General features: G+C 40.3%; 2 protein-coding genes across 3 annotated transcripts in view; both read left to right on the top strand.

Moving 5' to 3' along the window:
• The first annotated feature begins 737 nt into the window (after positions 1-737).
• Positions 738-5222, top strand: uchl1 (ubiquitin carboxyl-terminal esterase L1 (ubiquitin thiolesterase)). The gene is made up of 7 exons (XM_077570318.1): positions 738-902; positions 2162-2303; positions 2461-2546; positions 3190-3237; positions 3334-3403; positions 3524-3582; positions 4620-5222. The coding sequence occupies exons 1-7, from the start codon at positions 744-746 to the stop codon at positions 4701-4703; spliced, it is 648 nt and encodes a 215-aa protein (XP_077426444.1). The 5' UTR covers positions 738-743; the 3' UTR covers positions 4704-5222.
• A 616-nt stretch (positions 5223-5838) lies between these two features.
• The window catches only part of LOC144054978 (LIM and calponin homology domains-containing protein 1-like), a 30850-nt gene continuing 20725 nt past the window's right edge, over positions 5839-15963 (top strand). For both annotated transcript variants that reach the window (XM_077570464.1, XM_077570465.1), the window contains exons 1-8: positions 5839-6237; positions 12722-12792; positions 12916-12985; positions 13235-13341; positions 13417-13447; positions 13519-13629; positions 13887-14014; positions 15318-15388. In XM_077570464.1, the coding sequence (XP_077426590.1) occupies positions 5854-6237; positions 12722-12792; positions 12916-12985; positions 13235-13341; positions 13417-13447; positions 13519-13629; positions 13887-14014; positions 15318-15388 (973 nt within the window). In that variant the 5' untranslated portion in view covers positions 5839-5853. The remainder of the gene's footprint in view (positions 6238-12721; positions 12793-12915; positions 12986-13234; positions 13342-13416; positions 13448-13518; positions 13630-13886; positions 14015-15317; positions 15389-15963) is intronic.

Consider the following 15963-nt stretch of genomic DNA (forward strand, 5'->3'; position numbering starts at 1 on the left):
TTTAATCTTGCATTAATTACTCAAAATCATTTTTGTCTTTTTTATTTTTTATTTTTTTACTGTCACTCATCGTCTTCATGTCTTATAAATTAAAACAAAACCGTAAATTTAAGCAACCAGAGACGGACACGGTCGAGATAAACCCGACAGTTGGTGTGGGCCCACCCCTCTGGAATTCTCTTGAATGGTACGACCCCTGTCTTTTAAATAGCACCGAATCTGTCAACGCCGGAAAAATATTAAAAGTTATCTCGAACTAAACGTCGATAAAACGCTGCCAACATGGAGTGGACTCCGATGGAAATCAACCCTGAGGTAAATTAAAATAACCGCGACCACCTTTATTTGACTTATTCAAGGCGCCAGTCGACTAATTTGATGGTTTGTGTGTCTGTGTGTTTGTGTTATGCTTACAGGTGCTGAACAAGGTGGGTAACTAGACTTAAAGAAAAAATAAAAGAAAAAATACTCAGACGCTGAGTCATGGCGTTAATTGTCCGGTAAGTTTTGACTAGAGCTCTCAGGACGTCAATTTAGCAACAATGGACAACATTCGTCGACGTCACAACGACAGTACAACAGTTTTGTGGTGTAAAATGGTTAATAAAATAAAACAAAAAAAAAGTGTGACTTGACAGCATCTTCCCTCGTGGCACGGTTAGCTTCTCGGCTACTTATGGGTGTGGTCTGTACCACTAGCATCTCCCCACAAAGCAGCTCATCTCGTCTCTGCATGGCTAACAATGTCGATTTGTGTTCTTTCTTTTCACCAGTTGATGACCAAAGTCGGCGTGAGTGACGGCTGGCGTTTCGTGGACGTTCTCGGCTTGGAGACCGAGCAGCTGTCTGCCGTCCCGAAGCCGTGCTGTGCCCTCATGCTGCTCTTTCCCATCACTAAAGAGGTAATTTAGGAGGGAAATGAATCGAGGACTGAATTGTTGACTGTATATTTTTTGGGGGTGGGGTGGGGGGGGGGTGTTGGCAATGTTTGGGTGTGGCAGGGATCCATCCAGGCCGCATACCTCTGGGGTGTGGTGATGCTGAGCTTGCAGAGGTGGCGGATGCTGATTGTAATGCTGATGAGTCATCAGCTGATTTAGGGACCAAAGGGGCTTAGGGGCCAAGCCTGGACACAATGGATGACCTCCCCGCACACACAAAATGTTTTGTTAGTACTCTAAACCCTAAATCACTGGTGTCAAACTGAAGGCCTAGGGGCCAGATGTGGCCCACCACATCAGCTTATGTGGGCCATGAAAGCAAATCCATGTACTCCCATGATGCTTACTAAAATCTGTACCAAAATTGAAAACCGCCATATGTAATAAATAACAAGCATTATCTTATGTTATTACAATAACTTGAACAATGATTGGGGGGGAAAAAAAAACTTTTCTTGACTTGAGATTTCAAAGCTAATTGTCATTGTGTGTATTCTGTTTATTTGTATAGTTTGAGGTGCAATAAATTTGACATCCATGCACTAAATTAACCTGAAAACTCGTACATTTAATTTCAATTTCACATTGGGGGGGAAAAAATAAATGACTTGCAGATGATTTAAAATGGTAAAAAAAAAAAAGAAGCTTGTTGCATAAATTTGTCCTGAGTCAAGCGAACACAAAAAAAATACAATGTTTGTTTATATATATATATATTTCATTAAGTTTCTTTTATGCCTGGTTTTTATATTTATTATTTTTAGTTTAAACATACTTTTATGTGTATTTGGACCACTCATTTTTAGATAATTTTTAAAATTTATACAATCATCCTGAGTGCTGCAGGAAATTAGCCAACTTGACTTCATTTGTTCAAATATTATTCATTACAAAAAATTCTTTGTGAAGATATCAATTGAGAATCTCACAATTAGATTTTTTTATTTTTAGTTTTTTTTACATTTTAATTCAATTTTAATTATTTAGGTTGTGATTCAGTTAGATTTAATGATTGATATATCTGTAAGAGATTTATTTTCATGCACATCAATGTAGTGTTGCCTCCATAGAAGAACAAAAATACACTTTTGTATAAACACTACATGGAAACTTAAATATTTATTTAATTCTTGAAATTGTTTCTGCCCACCCCATGATATCATATTTTATAATAGACAATTGAAGCGTTGTTTATTGTTTGTACTGTGTGTGTGTCTCAGCATGACTCTTTCAGACAAAAGCAAGCGGACAAAGTCATGCGAAGCTCGGATGCTTACTTCCTGAAGCAGACGGCAACCAATTCCTGCGGCACCATCGCCCTGTTGCATGCGCTGGGAAACAACCAAAGCAAACTGACCTTTGGTAATATTCTGGATTTATTTGTGCTTAAACACCCCATTAAAAAAAGCAAGCATTGTTTAACATGTCCAGCCCAGTTGCTATAGGAAATGAAGTATCCTCTTTAACAAAACTTGAATGTAGTTTAAAACAAAAGGTGATCTTGTATTTTTGTTCTCAGAGAGTGCTTCTGTGTTGAAGAAATTTCTGGATGAAACTGCCAAGATGTCTGCTGATGAGCGTGCTAAACATCTGGACAAGAACAAGGTTAGGGTCATGGAAGAATGATGCTTGCAGCCATTTTTTTAAGCCAGCACAGTACATACTTACTTTTCATGTACAATAGGTTTTTCCAAGTACAGTTCATTTGAACTAAAAGTAACCATATATTTGCCTTCTCTTTAAGAACTGTTTGTTTCTTTTAAAAAAACAAACATTTTTTTAAATGTGCAACACACCAATTAAATCTGGTTTTCCTTTTAAGTATAGTATTTGTATTCAAACTGTGATTTACAGTGCCTTAAAATATTAAATCTGCTTTTTAGTCAAAACTATTTTCTCCTTTTTGATTAAATTGAGCCTACTGCATTTCAATGTTGGTCATTGATATTTGAAGACTTAATAAGTATTTCAGTTTTGTTTCTATTTTGTCCCTCATCGACCGCCAGATGGCAGTACTGAACAGCATGTTTGATTTCTGTAGCGCTTGGTGTAAAATGCATCATGTCTGTTCATGTTTACACATGTACATGCGCTCAATGCCCACTTGGGGGAACCACAGACCACCATACACTGCAGCAAAAAAAAAAAAAAAAAAAAAAATTCCCCCCAGATTTTTCTAGAATCCATAATCGTTTTTGATAAAAGCCATGTCTTGTGTAGTGTTTTAACAGTAAAATCATTTGTCCAGGCAATCCATGATGCTCACAATGAGGTTGCTGCACAGGGTCAATGTAGGGTAAGTTGACATCACTTTTTTTTTTTTTTTTATGTTCAGTTAAAGATGCGTTAATAGACGAAAGAATGACTTGTGTATTTTTCAAAATTCCCACAGCCAGAAGCAGATAAGGTCAACTTCCACTTTATTGCCTTTGTCAATGTGAATGGACAACTCCTTGAATTTGGTGAGGGGCTTATTATTATGACTTCTTATACTTTGCATTTCATCAAAACAAAGCATGCCTCACTTTTGATTTGTGTTTAAAAATAAATAAATAATCGTAACTGTGTCTTTTGCTGTTAAGACGGGAAGATGAACGGCCCCCTGAACCACGGAGCCACCAAAGATGAGACCCTTGTAACGGTATGAAAATTAGATTTCTTTCTGAATGATCTTCCATTTAGAATGCAACCTACCAGCAAAACATGATGGCTTTGCATTGAAACCAGTAGAAGCACAAAAGTCTCATGGATCCTTAAAGTCTTAAATGACGCGTAAATTGGCACTAGAATGTCTGAGTTAAAGGTCTTAAATGCAGCTACATGAGTAGATTTGAAAAAAATAATCATTTAAAATGGTCTCAAATCGCAAAATTCATTTACCAAATGAATCTGGTGATGACATCATGATGGCAGAACCAACAAAACGGTGATATGGTTTTATTCATAAAACCGATGCGTGCGGCAATTTTCCACAAGATGGGACATTGCCATGTTGGTCTTTGATTTAGTTTCCAATGGGATGGAAAAACTCTCTTTACTTTCTTTAAGCTGTAGGAAGATAAATGGCACTCTACTTTCTCTGTTCATTGTGGGGGTGGATCAAATCTAGTGGATACAATACCAAGGCCACACCAAAATCTTAAATCCTAAACCATTTGCCTTGTCGCCTTGAACAGAAAGCTGGTATGTAGCTTTTTTTTTTTTTTTCAAAAAAGAAACCATGTAGAATTGCTCACTTGATTTCAGTTTAACTCATTCACTGCCAAAAACGTTAAATAACGTTTAGTAAAATCCTATGGAGGAGTGCCAAAGACGTTAAAAGACGTTTGTTTGAAAACAGAGGTGAAACTAACCATTTTCTATTGTTGATTACTCAAAAACGGAATAAGGTAGAAACAAACAACTTTTTTTTCTGATGAAAGATGAGTCCAATCTTTCATTTGGTAGTATGTGTGTTTCCATAGTCCAAACACATAATTTTCTGTGGACCTTGAAAGATCAGTCAAAAATGCTTAAATCGGCTGGCACCCACGGCATCCCTTTTCTGAAAACGTCTGGCAGTCAAAGAGTTAATAAATTAAAGTCAAGAATATTTTCAATGCGGCCCTTGCAGCCTTCCATTAGAAGTCGAGGTCAAGTCCCTCTAACCTTGATTTCCTCCCACCATTTTACATCCAGGATGCTGCCAAAGTGTGCCGAGGCTTTGTGGAGCGAGGACTCGGCGAAGTTCGCTTCTCTGCCGTGGCTCTGTGTCGTGGTTAAATCCCCGACCGGGGGCAAAACGTAGACTACAAACGCATTTATCCTCGTTTTCCGGGCACTGTTCAAGCAAGTATAGTGTTTTAGCACAACTGTTCGAGATGAGCAGAAAACCATCTTTTCCTTCTTAGATGTGAACAAACGAATCCCACTGCTGTTTTTCTTTCTCTGCACAAGCACTTGTCTCTTTGTACGCATTTTGTTACGCTTGAATGCTTTGCGGACCAATGAGAATGCAAATGGGAGCTGTGGTGAAAAGAAAAAAGAAAAAACGTCTTTTTTTCTTTTTTTTTTTACTATTTAGATGCCTCTTGCTGCTAATTGGTTGATCTGATGTTCCTCACAGCCTAAATGTAGCTTTAAGAATGCGTTTCACATAGTGGACCCAATTTGAAGAGTGCAATAGATTTGCTTGGTTTACTTTATTTTGCACAGTTGGCGTTGTGTGCGTGTGTTGCAGTGTTTTTTTTTGCACTGTCCGAGTGGCTGTTACTGACACAAATAAAAATGCTTTTGATGTGTGATAGTGGTTCAAGTGATTATACAAACACTGGGATGTTAAAGCACAAACACTACTTTTGATATCTATCGAAGACAAAGCGTTTCATAAACTGTAAACGTACATTCATCAATCAGTTGTCGTCAAAAAAAGGAAGAAATGAATGTCATTTTTTGACTCAAAAATAGCCAAAAACCATCAAAATACCCTTTAGCACGTGTTGACGCAAATGACACCTAATCCTTAAATTTGCTATTAATGGGTTCAATCAAAGTTGCCAGTACACTACCTTTTGTTTTTAGACTGACTTTTTTCATAAAAGAAAAAAATAGAACATAGGTAGTGAAGTAGGCCTTGACAAAAATGATGGAGCAGCTTCCGTGTTATGTTTTTGGTTGAGTCCCCCCCCCCCCCCCCCATCCCTTCATAACGGGCACAAATTATACACGATTTTTTTGCTTTTCGCTGACTCTAAGATGTCACCCTAGATATTTTTCATAAGTGCCCCAGCAAAGAACGCTGATATATACAGCGGCCATCTTGGTCAGGTAGGCACTAAATTAAGTTATCACTTTACTGCATAATACAAGTTTGCTTTCAAGTCGAAGTTATTCATCATTAATGTGGTACTTGAACTGTGAAATAACGGGACTCATGATATACTCCCTCCTCCCCGCACGGGGCAGATTCCTGCGTGCGCGTGTCCGCCCCCATCGAGCGCGCGCCCGCAGCGCTGTTGGCGGACGACATCGTCCACTGCCGAGCGCGCGCGCACGCCTCCTGCGTAGTGCAAGCATTCTGTTTTTGGGTGGCTTCGTGGTGGGTCGTCGCGGGAGGCGCGTGGCGTGGCGCAAGATAGACAAACGTTGCCGGGAGCTGCTGCACAACACTGCGCGAGTGTCCATCACCGAGGGTCCCACACACGGTTCGGCCTGCCTGGCGATGGCCAGCCCGCCTGCGGGTCGCGACGTCCGGCCGGAGTCGGCGGAGGCGAGCCGCCCGGAGCCCGCCTGCCTGGAGGCACAGAAATGGATCGAGGTAAGCGGACTCAACACTAGCCGTCGTTGGGGGACTTGGACAGGGAGTGGGGAGGTGGTGGTTGTGGGGCGGCGGGGCTCGGCTGGATAGTGGATATAAATAAATACCCACTGCACCGGTGCACCGTCACCTGTTCCGTGGGGGGCGAGTGAGTGCGTCGGGTTACAACACGAAAAGTTGTCATTCTAACAGCACTCAGTTATCTAATGAAAACGACTCCCACGCGGATTAAACTGACTCGTGTTTTAATTTTTTATTTTTTTTTTTTACTGCGTGTTTATTCCACGCCATGAGCAGGAACGCCTCTTTATTCCACGATGGTTGCCATGGTGATGAAACCGGGCCAACGTTCACGCACCAGCAGCATTCGATGACGATGATGATGATGGGATGAGATTATCAAGTGCATCATCTGCTCTTATGCTCACGATATAAATATATATTTATAAAGATGAGTGGTGAATCATAATCGCAACAGCAGTTGTGACCTATTTCTTCGAACTAATATTTACAGTAGTTCCTCCTCGATACAAATTAGTAGTAGTTAGTAAATGATACCAACACTGGCAATCTAATCTCAGTTGGTACACTTCACTGGTATCACTGGCATTAATCGGTTACCAGAGTTTAACATGCCAAAAAGTGCATTGTTTTTACTGTTAAGATAGTAAAAGAAAAAAGTAAAACGTGTGTACAGTGCACATTGGCCATTTTGTTAAGCTATTTAGTACAACTGTGGCTTGTTCTGGCATTGAGGAATAACTGCAGAAAAGTGGCATGGCATGAGTGCTGAAAGCAACATAGTTTCACCAATAACCTAGTCGGACATCTTGGTCAGGTATTTAGTAAACTACAGGCTCGTTATACATACATTTCCAACATAGCGTTAGAACTCCGTTTGAAAAACAGACGGGGACTGTGATGGATTAAATGCAGAAACGATAGTTTGATTTGTGGCGTCTTCGTCGGCCATCTTGGGCAGGTATTTATTGGAATCGACAGAAACGCTGTTTGTTATGGCAAAAAGCTGATTGGTAAACTTCTGAAAGGGAACCTTGCCACATCCCTGGCTACATCGGCCATCTTTCTCAGGTATAAGCTTCCCTGGCTACATCGGCCATCTTGCTCAGGTATAAGCTAACAGTCTGACAGGAATGTCGTTTACCCTCAAGAGTAAGGTAAATGAAAATTGGAACTATAATCAGAAGTGTGATGAGTAGAATGTAGAAATTAATAAGTGTCGTTTGGCAGTTTTATGTTTGAACTCAGCTATCTATGTCAGCCATCTTGCTTAGGTATTTTATTTAGTCAACTTTTGTCTGTAACCAACTTCAAGGTTTAAGGGCTGAAAGAATAGCAGCGACAAAACTAGTTCCTTTTGAAACCATACATGCGTACGCTACTGCTTTCACTGAAAACAGTTTCGGCAAAGTCATATTTGCACTAATGGTTTTCTGCATTAAACATCAATATCTAACGCACCCAGTCCCATCGCGGGGCGGCATGATTAGTGTACATTAGTGAAGAGGCGCTCCAGTTGAAGTGAATGTCTCCTGTTGTGCCGCTTTGTTGTTGTCTGCTTGGGAATTGTGCAGGTTTATTTTCAGCGCGGTCCAGGCTGCTTCTATTTGCAGTGCTTCTGTTTTTTTTACAATCTCACAGGTGGCAATGACTCAGTGTATGGGCTATGTAACGGTATTCTAAATGTGTGTGTGTTAGACACGCCTAGTTTGAGTGACAGCGGTCGCCACGGCAACACGGCATGGGCAGACTCTCAGGTGTCAGTCTGGCGCCTTGTGATACCCACCCGGAGTTTGGTCAAACAATCCGAAACATATTTGATGCTAATCATAAATTGCAGGGTGATGCAGTTCCACCCCAGACCTGTAGGTGGTGGTAAAGTGCATTACAAAGTAAGTGACAACTGCTACACACAGCAAGCTTTTTTCATTACGGCTCCATTTGCTGGATCTGGTGGGTCATTGCCCTACTTTTCCACATAGTTTTATTATTGTCTTCAAACGGAAGTAATTGATAAGTATTTTTTTTGTCATTTTGTAGTTAAAAACAGCGTGTTTTTGCATAGTATTTGCCGGTGTAATTTTGTATGTTTTGAATAATTTTTTTTCTTTGTTGCATAGACAAGACACTCTTAACAGCATAAAGTCATCACGAAAATGTTAACTGACTGACTGTGACTGTGTAAAGGAGAGTCGGAGGTCGGGTCACCCTACAAATCCACGTAATGCCATACACACACAAACGCAGCAAACGTGCGCGCCAGATGTCGCGGCTGTCCTTGGTGGCAGATTTACCGAGCCCCAGACAGCACGAGGTGTCTGCAAACAGAAAAAAACAACAACAACATCAACACTGAGGGAAGCTATGAATGGTCACGCGCGCACATTGGCCCGAGGCAAAGACTTCTAAGCTGCTTTTAATGTCATCCTCGCCTCACACAGCGTTTTTAGTATTCGCTGGAACTGACATTTTTTCTTTGGCTATTTGTTACCCTTGAACATTTTTTTTTTAAACAAAGGAATCTGAAGAAGTTGCATACCACATCAAACTGAACCAATATTTGGTGGAAATGGGTCGCGCGCGTGGCCGTGTGTGGGCGTGCGTGCGTGCGTGCGTAACGCGGCCATGGAGTGAGCATTCACGTCAAACCACAGAAACCAAGCGAAAGGTCTCGAGGGTATTTCAGCGCCAGCCGCCGAAATCCGAGCCCCTGCGGCCCTCTTGGCGAATTACTCCGCTGTGACGTGTTGAATGGCAGCAGCAGCTACCATTTAAACCCGCGCGTGCGTGTGCGCGTGTACGGGGGGGGGCAACGGCAGAAGTAGGCCAAAGTCGCATTTACTTGTGTCTTGCGCGCCGCTGTATTGCGCAATATGACAAGCTTATGTTATTATGCTTGATTTTCACCAATCCATGTTTCCTTTTTTTTTTTTTTTTTTTTTGTAGCGATTGTCCTCATTTGGCATTGAGGCTGTGCTGGATTTTTTTCCCAGCTGATTTTTTGCCGAGAAAAACATGATATAACCGCCAGTCAGTCTCATAAAGAGGTACATCTTTTTGTGATGTAACCGACAATGACTTACAAACACCAAGGTACAAATAAGCATTGTTTATGGTTAGAAAATGTATATAAATGGTCCGGACTGGCAAAGGGACCATGTCTGTACATTTTTGTTGACATGTAAGGGTACAAACAAGTTTTAGGATTTAGGATAATGCCTTTCCAAAGAGCCGACAGTTGTACGGAATCCAGTTTAAAGAAATAAATAGTCATAAATGACCTGTACATTTATAATTTTTTGTCATCTATAGCCGTCAATAGTCATAAATGACCTGTACATTTATGACTATTTATTTCTTTAAATTGGATTCCGTACAACTGTCAAAAATTGATAACTTTCAACCAACGGTCAGCAGTTCTTGAGAAATAAACTTTGCTGTTGTTTACTTTTGTACTTTTTACCGTCATGAGGTTGTTAATCATCATTTCTTTGTGTGTGTGTTAAGTAACGTTAAATTTAAGTTGCGCGGTGTTAATATGAAACTGTGACTTGTCACTTTTTTTTTTTTTAAAGTATGACTCTCCATCAGCGTTATTATAGTTTTGGAATTTTCACTTTAGTTCGTTTTTATTTTGTTTTTAAATTTAGTCAGTTTTAATTCGTTTTCAGAGTGGTTCTGTTAGTTTTTATTAGTTTTAGTTATTTTAAAAATGCTTGGTTTTAGTTAGCTTCTGTATTATTATTTTTTTTTATGTGTAGTACTTGTGGGCAATATTTAACAAACATTATGGTAAAATGAAAAAAGTAACTAATTTCTTACCTTGCGTTTCAGATGAGTTAGTCAGTTTTTATTTTATATCAAAATTGTTTGCTTTTGAATTTCGGTTTTAGTTTTTTCGTTAGTTTTTGTTAACTAAAATAACCTTGCTCTCCATTAACTTGAGTGACTCTGACTGACTCTAAAATGTCACAAAAGCAAACATGGCTGAGAGCATCTATGTTCTTCTTCTCTAATATAAATGAACAGTTGGAAGTAATACTATAAGTAAGACTGCCATCTAATGGTGAATGGTGTCATTACAAATTGAATCCGATAAGAGTGTGGTAGGGAATCATTTTTAATTTTTTTATTACGTTGCCCATCCCTGATCTAGACAGTACCCTTAGTAGGTTAGGGTACGAATATGACGTACATTTGGTGTACCCTGCACCGTCACGCTTTCTGGCTTGAAAATTTGTGCCGACGCAAGTGTTGCGTGCGGATTAGCTGCACTGTTGTCATCAGCAATGACAACAAAGGGATTATTTCTATCATCCAGATGCGTGTAGATTTGAGGCTTTAATCTCGCACGAAAGCTTCAGTAACCCTGCTGACAAATCAGTTTTCGGGTGTGCCCGTCTCGGCCACCTGGGGGCAGTATAAGATATACTGTACCTACTATTCTTTGAGGTGTTATGAATCCCAAAAGCTGCTATATGATTGGCTGCTGCATGCAGTGCTATCTGGATGCAGCAGGCGATGATCTGCCTAGAACTCAAGTGAAGTTAATTAACTCATTCACTGCCATTGACGGCAATATACGTCAAAAATTCATTTGAACTATTTCTATTAGTTTAACATTTTTTCCCACTTTTGTTAACAAGAGTATGAAAAACGTGTTTTTTTTATTGTACATTTAGAACAGATATAAAATTAGTGATTAATCATGAGTTAACTAGTGAAGTCATGCGATTAATTATGATTAAAAAATGTAATCGCCTGACGCCCCTAATTTTTATTAACCTTTTCTTTTTTTCTTAAAAAAAAAAGAGAGAAAAGATTATTAAAAATTAGGGGCGTAATTTTTTTTCGTAATTAATCACATGACTTCACTAGTTAACTCACAATTAATCACAAATTTTATATCTGTTCTAAATGCAATTTTTTTTCTAGGTTTTCATACCCTTGTTAACAAAAGTGGGAAAAAATGCTAAACTAATAGAAATAGTTGAAATAATTTTTTGTCATCTATTGCCGTCAATGGCAGTGAATGAGTTAAAAACGCCTCAACTTCTCTCTCAGCTCATCAGTGGGGCACTCAAATTACACTCTAAAAACAGTTGGGTTAAAAATAACCAAACTATGGGTCAAAAATGGACCAAAGCTTTACTTGGTTCAATTTGACCCAACTTTGAGTCAAAAAATTGGTCTTTTAGTGTTAAACAACTCATAAATATTGGTCAGATCCTTTACTTGGGTCAAAAATTGGGTCATTTTGTATAAAACAACCCAGAAAGTTTTGGTCAAATTGACCCATAAAGTGGATCGGTCCATTTTTGATCCATAATTGGGTTACTTTTGACCCAACTGTTTTTAGACTGTAGTCATTCTACGCAGAAGATAAAGAGTATGAATTTGATATATTGTCAGTGTACATGTTGCGCTGCAACATAGATGCTAATTAGCATGAAGCTAGCAGACTGAAAAGCTAAGCTATAGTTGGTTTAAATACACAAGGTGAAATTCTTTAGTTCGTGTTTCTTTTCACAGTACAGGAAAAGCCAAAGATAAAGCAAAACAGACGATCCACGTTCAGATTCGACTCCCGTTTTTGGCTGACATTAGAGAAACATTTTGTCGTTTACAGCCAAATGCTGCTATCGGAGCTCATCTTGAGCATTATTTCCCCACCCACATTTTCACTTTGTTCCCTGCTGCATCCTACGCACAAAACACAAGTCGACAAAAGTTCACGCTGACTCGTGGCCGACTCAATAATGCATGAGCATGCTGTAAATGTTTCAAAAGCCCCGAGAGTCAAACCAACCTTAGCAGATGTGAGCGGGACAAGCGGACCGATGCCAGACATGAAAGACCAGACGAGAAGAGGACGGCGTCGCCAATGGGAAACATCTGGAAGACTTATATAAGAGAAGGGGGAGAAGGGGGCAGATATAATAGGTTATATTTTTATGATTTGCCTACATGCAGGGGCTGCCGTTTGACACCGTCACACACGTGCGCTACGTTACAAAGGCAGATTGGGAGTAACGTAATAAATCATCAAAGCGAGGGGGGCGCTGTTCATGTTGTACCCGGTTTGGCCACTGAGGGGCAGTGTAGTTCCACGCGGTCTAATACACTGTTAATTTGTAGCCACATTAGAGAGTAGAAGGAAAAAGTCACGATCAAGTTATTCCAATAAAAGTTGTTTTTTCGCAGCGTGAAGCCGTGCTTTTTGAGTGATAAAAGTGCCGCGAGTAGCGCGCTAATTAGCATTAGCGAGTCAGACTGGAGTAGATCAATACAATTCCTGGCACATCTATAGATTGAAGCAAAAAATCATTGTCAATCAAATCATTTTGAATCAAAAATGGTTCTCAACCGAAAATCGATTCTGAATCGAATCGCAGACCCAAAAATCGGAATCGAATCGTGAGACATTCAAAGATTCCCACCCCTACCATTTACTGTCTGGCAGGCGGTCACAGGGAAGAGCTTCGGAGACAAGGACTTCCGCAGCGCGCTGGAGAATGGCATCCTGTTATGCGAGTAAGAATGATGACATCACAAGGATGGCAACATCACACACACACACACACACACACACACACACACACACACACACTCATCAACCTCCTTCTAACCTTGGTTATATGTTGCCCCCCCCCCCAGGCTTCTGAGTGCAATCAAGCCAGGCCTGGTCAAGAAGATCAACAGACTGCCCACCCCCATTGCCGGCCTGGTAAGGAGAAAAAAATAAGTTGCAAAGTCACCAAGCGACAGAAATAATGCCATATCAAACATCATAAAAAAGATAATAAAGAAAAATGTAAATATGATTTATAAATATGGCCTGAGTGATTTATGATTTTATGTAGCTCTAAACCTTCTTTCCAAACCTTCCCTCCATCCATCATAAAACTAGAATATATATATATATATATATATATATATATACATATAAAATAAAAACTTGTTTGTCCCCTTTTAGGACAACCTGTCAGTCTTCCTGCGGGGCTGCGAGGAACTTGGCCTGAAAGGTTCACAGCTGTTTGACCCAGGAGACCTCCAGGACACCTCCATGCGAGCCAACCTCAAGTCAATAAATACACATTTATTTCCAGTAAGAAAACGACTGTAATAAGAGCGTTTAATAATCTCCTCTTCCATCAGGGACTCCGATTGCAGCCGCAAACTGAAAAACGTGAGTTGCGTATTTTCCCCTCGCTTGTAAGCATTACATTTCGAAGCTAACCCCTGGATCGTGTCTTGCAGGTTCTCAACACCGTGTTCTGGCTGGGCAAAGCGGCCAGCGGCTGCGCCTCCTACAGCGGACCCACGCTCGACCTCAAGGAATTTGAGGGTCTGCTGGCAAACATGAAGGTGGTGAGTGGGGGAAGGCAGGATGGTTCGATGGACGCAGAATAGCCAGAGAGGGTGTGCGGGGGTTGTTTTTTGTTCTTGTCAGGGGTGCACACCAGGAAGAAGAAATTCTTTTGTTAAGTTTCTCTCCTGTTTCGGGGAGACCAAATGGACTCATGCACTTATCTGATTCAATCTACGGATATATGCCCCCCCGCCCCCCAAAAGCAAGGTTCCATTAATATACTTACTTGCCTTTTGGCCTGTTCCTGCGCGTGTAGGACAGCGAGGAGGCAGCTGACGGCTCGCAGAAGCGCAGCGTTCGAGACAGCGGTTACGACTGCTGGGACTCTGAGCGCAGCGAGTCGCTATCGCCGCCCAGACACACTCGGGACAACTCTCTCGACAGGTCAGACAACACACAACTGCTGTGTGTGGATAATGTCGTGATAAGACAACAAAAACAAGGATGCAAGAAAACAGCAATAAGTGCTAACTTTAATTTTTTTTTTTTATAGCAGCCTTAAATAATTGCCAATTTGATTCCTAATCTGGAGTCTTGACATTTCCCAATTTTCTTGACCACACAGAACGGTACGCTATATGTTAGCATGTGTTCACTAACTAGCCACAATCAAAACTAGTTAGGTAGGTAGTTAGTTTAATGTGACATTAGTGATATTGTTAGCTAATCACAGTCAAAGTTAGTTGTATAGGCCAGTGGGTTGGTTAACATTGTTTTGTATTTAACTAACTGGCTAGTTAGTGAGTTTGTTAGCCGGTGGCTAGGTAGTTAGTTTGCCAGCTTACTAACGAGCCGCTGTCAAAGTCAATTAAATGGCCGGTTAGTCAGTTAGTATGCAAAAACTAGCTCAGCAGTTAGCTAACTAACTTGTACTCAAAGTCAGCCGGTCAGTTTGTTAGGTAGCTAGCTGCCTAGTGTTGACTAATTACTGGTAACCTCTATCAAAGTCAGATAAATAGTTAGTTAGTTAGTTAGTTAGTTAGTTAGTTAGCTATTTACAAAGGTGTAATGAGTTAGTTTGATTGTTAACACTAGATAGACAGCTAGCTAGTTAACTGATATCATAGTTAGTTAGTTAGTAAACAATAGATAACTAGTTGGCTTGGTTATTTTGGACATTTATTAATGAGTTAAGTAGGTAGTTTAATGTTGCAGGTACCTGTTCAGTTAGTTAGCTCGCTGGTTGTCCTACTTGGATAGTAGTTAGCCAGCCAAGTAGTCTTTTAATTTGTGAACACTTGCAAGTTTGCTAACTAGCCACAATCAAAATCAGTTAGTTAGCTCGCTAACTAGCTGGCCACAATCAAAGTTAATTAGGTAGTTCGGTTGGTAGTTAGTTAGGTAGGAAGTTAGCCAATAATTTGTATTTTTTTTTTTGCTTTACACTTGACCAAATACAGTATTGTAATATATTTACACATCAACTTCCATGCAGAATAGGATGGAAACCACTCAATACAGATACAGTATTTAATATATCATCTTCTTGTCAGCAGTCTGAAATTTCCCAGTTTTATAGAATGCAACATGTACGAAAACTGACTTTCTTCTCAAGCAGACTCACAAAAGGGCTCCTTCTTCGACTTCTCCACATTTTGTAGCTCGATTGTCAAGTCCAACAATAAGACTGTGGTAACGTTAAGAGCCATTCATTCGTGTTGTTAACAGTCTTTTGTTTTATTGACAGTCTGGACTCGTTTGGCTCCCGTTCGCAGCACAGTCCTTCTCCCGATGTGGTCAACCGAGGCAACGCAGAAGGTTTGTGACCTCTAGAAATATTCAAATGATTCATAAGATGTGGCTGCTGACACGTCCGTCTTCTTTCTCAGAGCGCATAAATTTAAGTTCCAATAATAGACTCAAGCATGTCAAACGGGGGGGGGGGGGTTAACCTTGTTGTGCCATGTGGACAGCTGTGTGTGTCGTCATGCGAGTGTGTGTGTGTCCCAGATTCAGCATCCTGTGTGTTTAATGTATGTGTGTGCAGGAAGGTGAGACAACCGGGAGGAAACAGAATTTCCTCATCGCTAGCCCTAGGATAGTTTTTCCTTGTGACAACGATATTGTTTTTTTCCCGCAGCGCAGCCTGAAAGTATTCACAACTGCCTTCGATCTCTGCTTTGAGAAAATCCTATCTTGGAGATCTATGAATATTTTGTTTATGTACATGGCGAGATTACCACGATCTCATCCTCAATTTTTATTTCTGTCAAAGTAAAGCAAAAATGATCATAGCTGTGGTTGGTTTGTTGTTAGTTAGCAAACACTAGCTAGCAATCTGGCAACATTATGAACATTAGGTAGCCAGGAAGTTGCCTACTAACTAACAAACA

Source organism: Vanacampus margaritifer, chromosome 7 (genome assembly GCF_051991255.1).
Source record: "Vanacampus margaritifer isolate UIUO_Vmar chromosome 7, RoL_Vmar_1.0, whole genome shotgun sequence".
Lineage (NCBI taxonomy): Eukaryota > Metazoa > Chordata > Actinopteri > Syngnathiformes > Syngnathidae > Vanacampus > Vanacampus margaritifer.

Bases quoted from the DNA above. Each gene is read 5' to 3' on its own strand.
- uchl1 (XM_077570318.1), top strand. From the start codon at position 744: ATGTCGATTTGTGTTCTTTCTTTTCACCAGTTGATGACCAAAGTCGGC. The intron at 903-2,161 runs GTAATTTAGGAG...TGTGTGTCTCAG, and splicing joins TCTTTCCCATCACTAAAGAG to CATGACTCTTTCAGACAAAA. The intron at 3,238-3,333 runs GTAAGTTGACAT...AAATTCCCACAG, and splicing joins CTGCACAGGGTCAATGTAGG to CCAGAAGCAGATAAGGTCAA.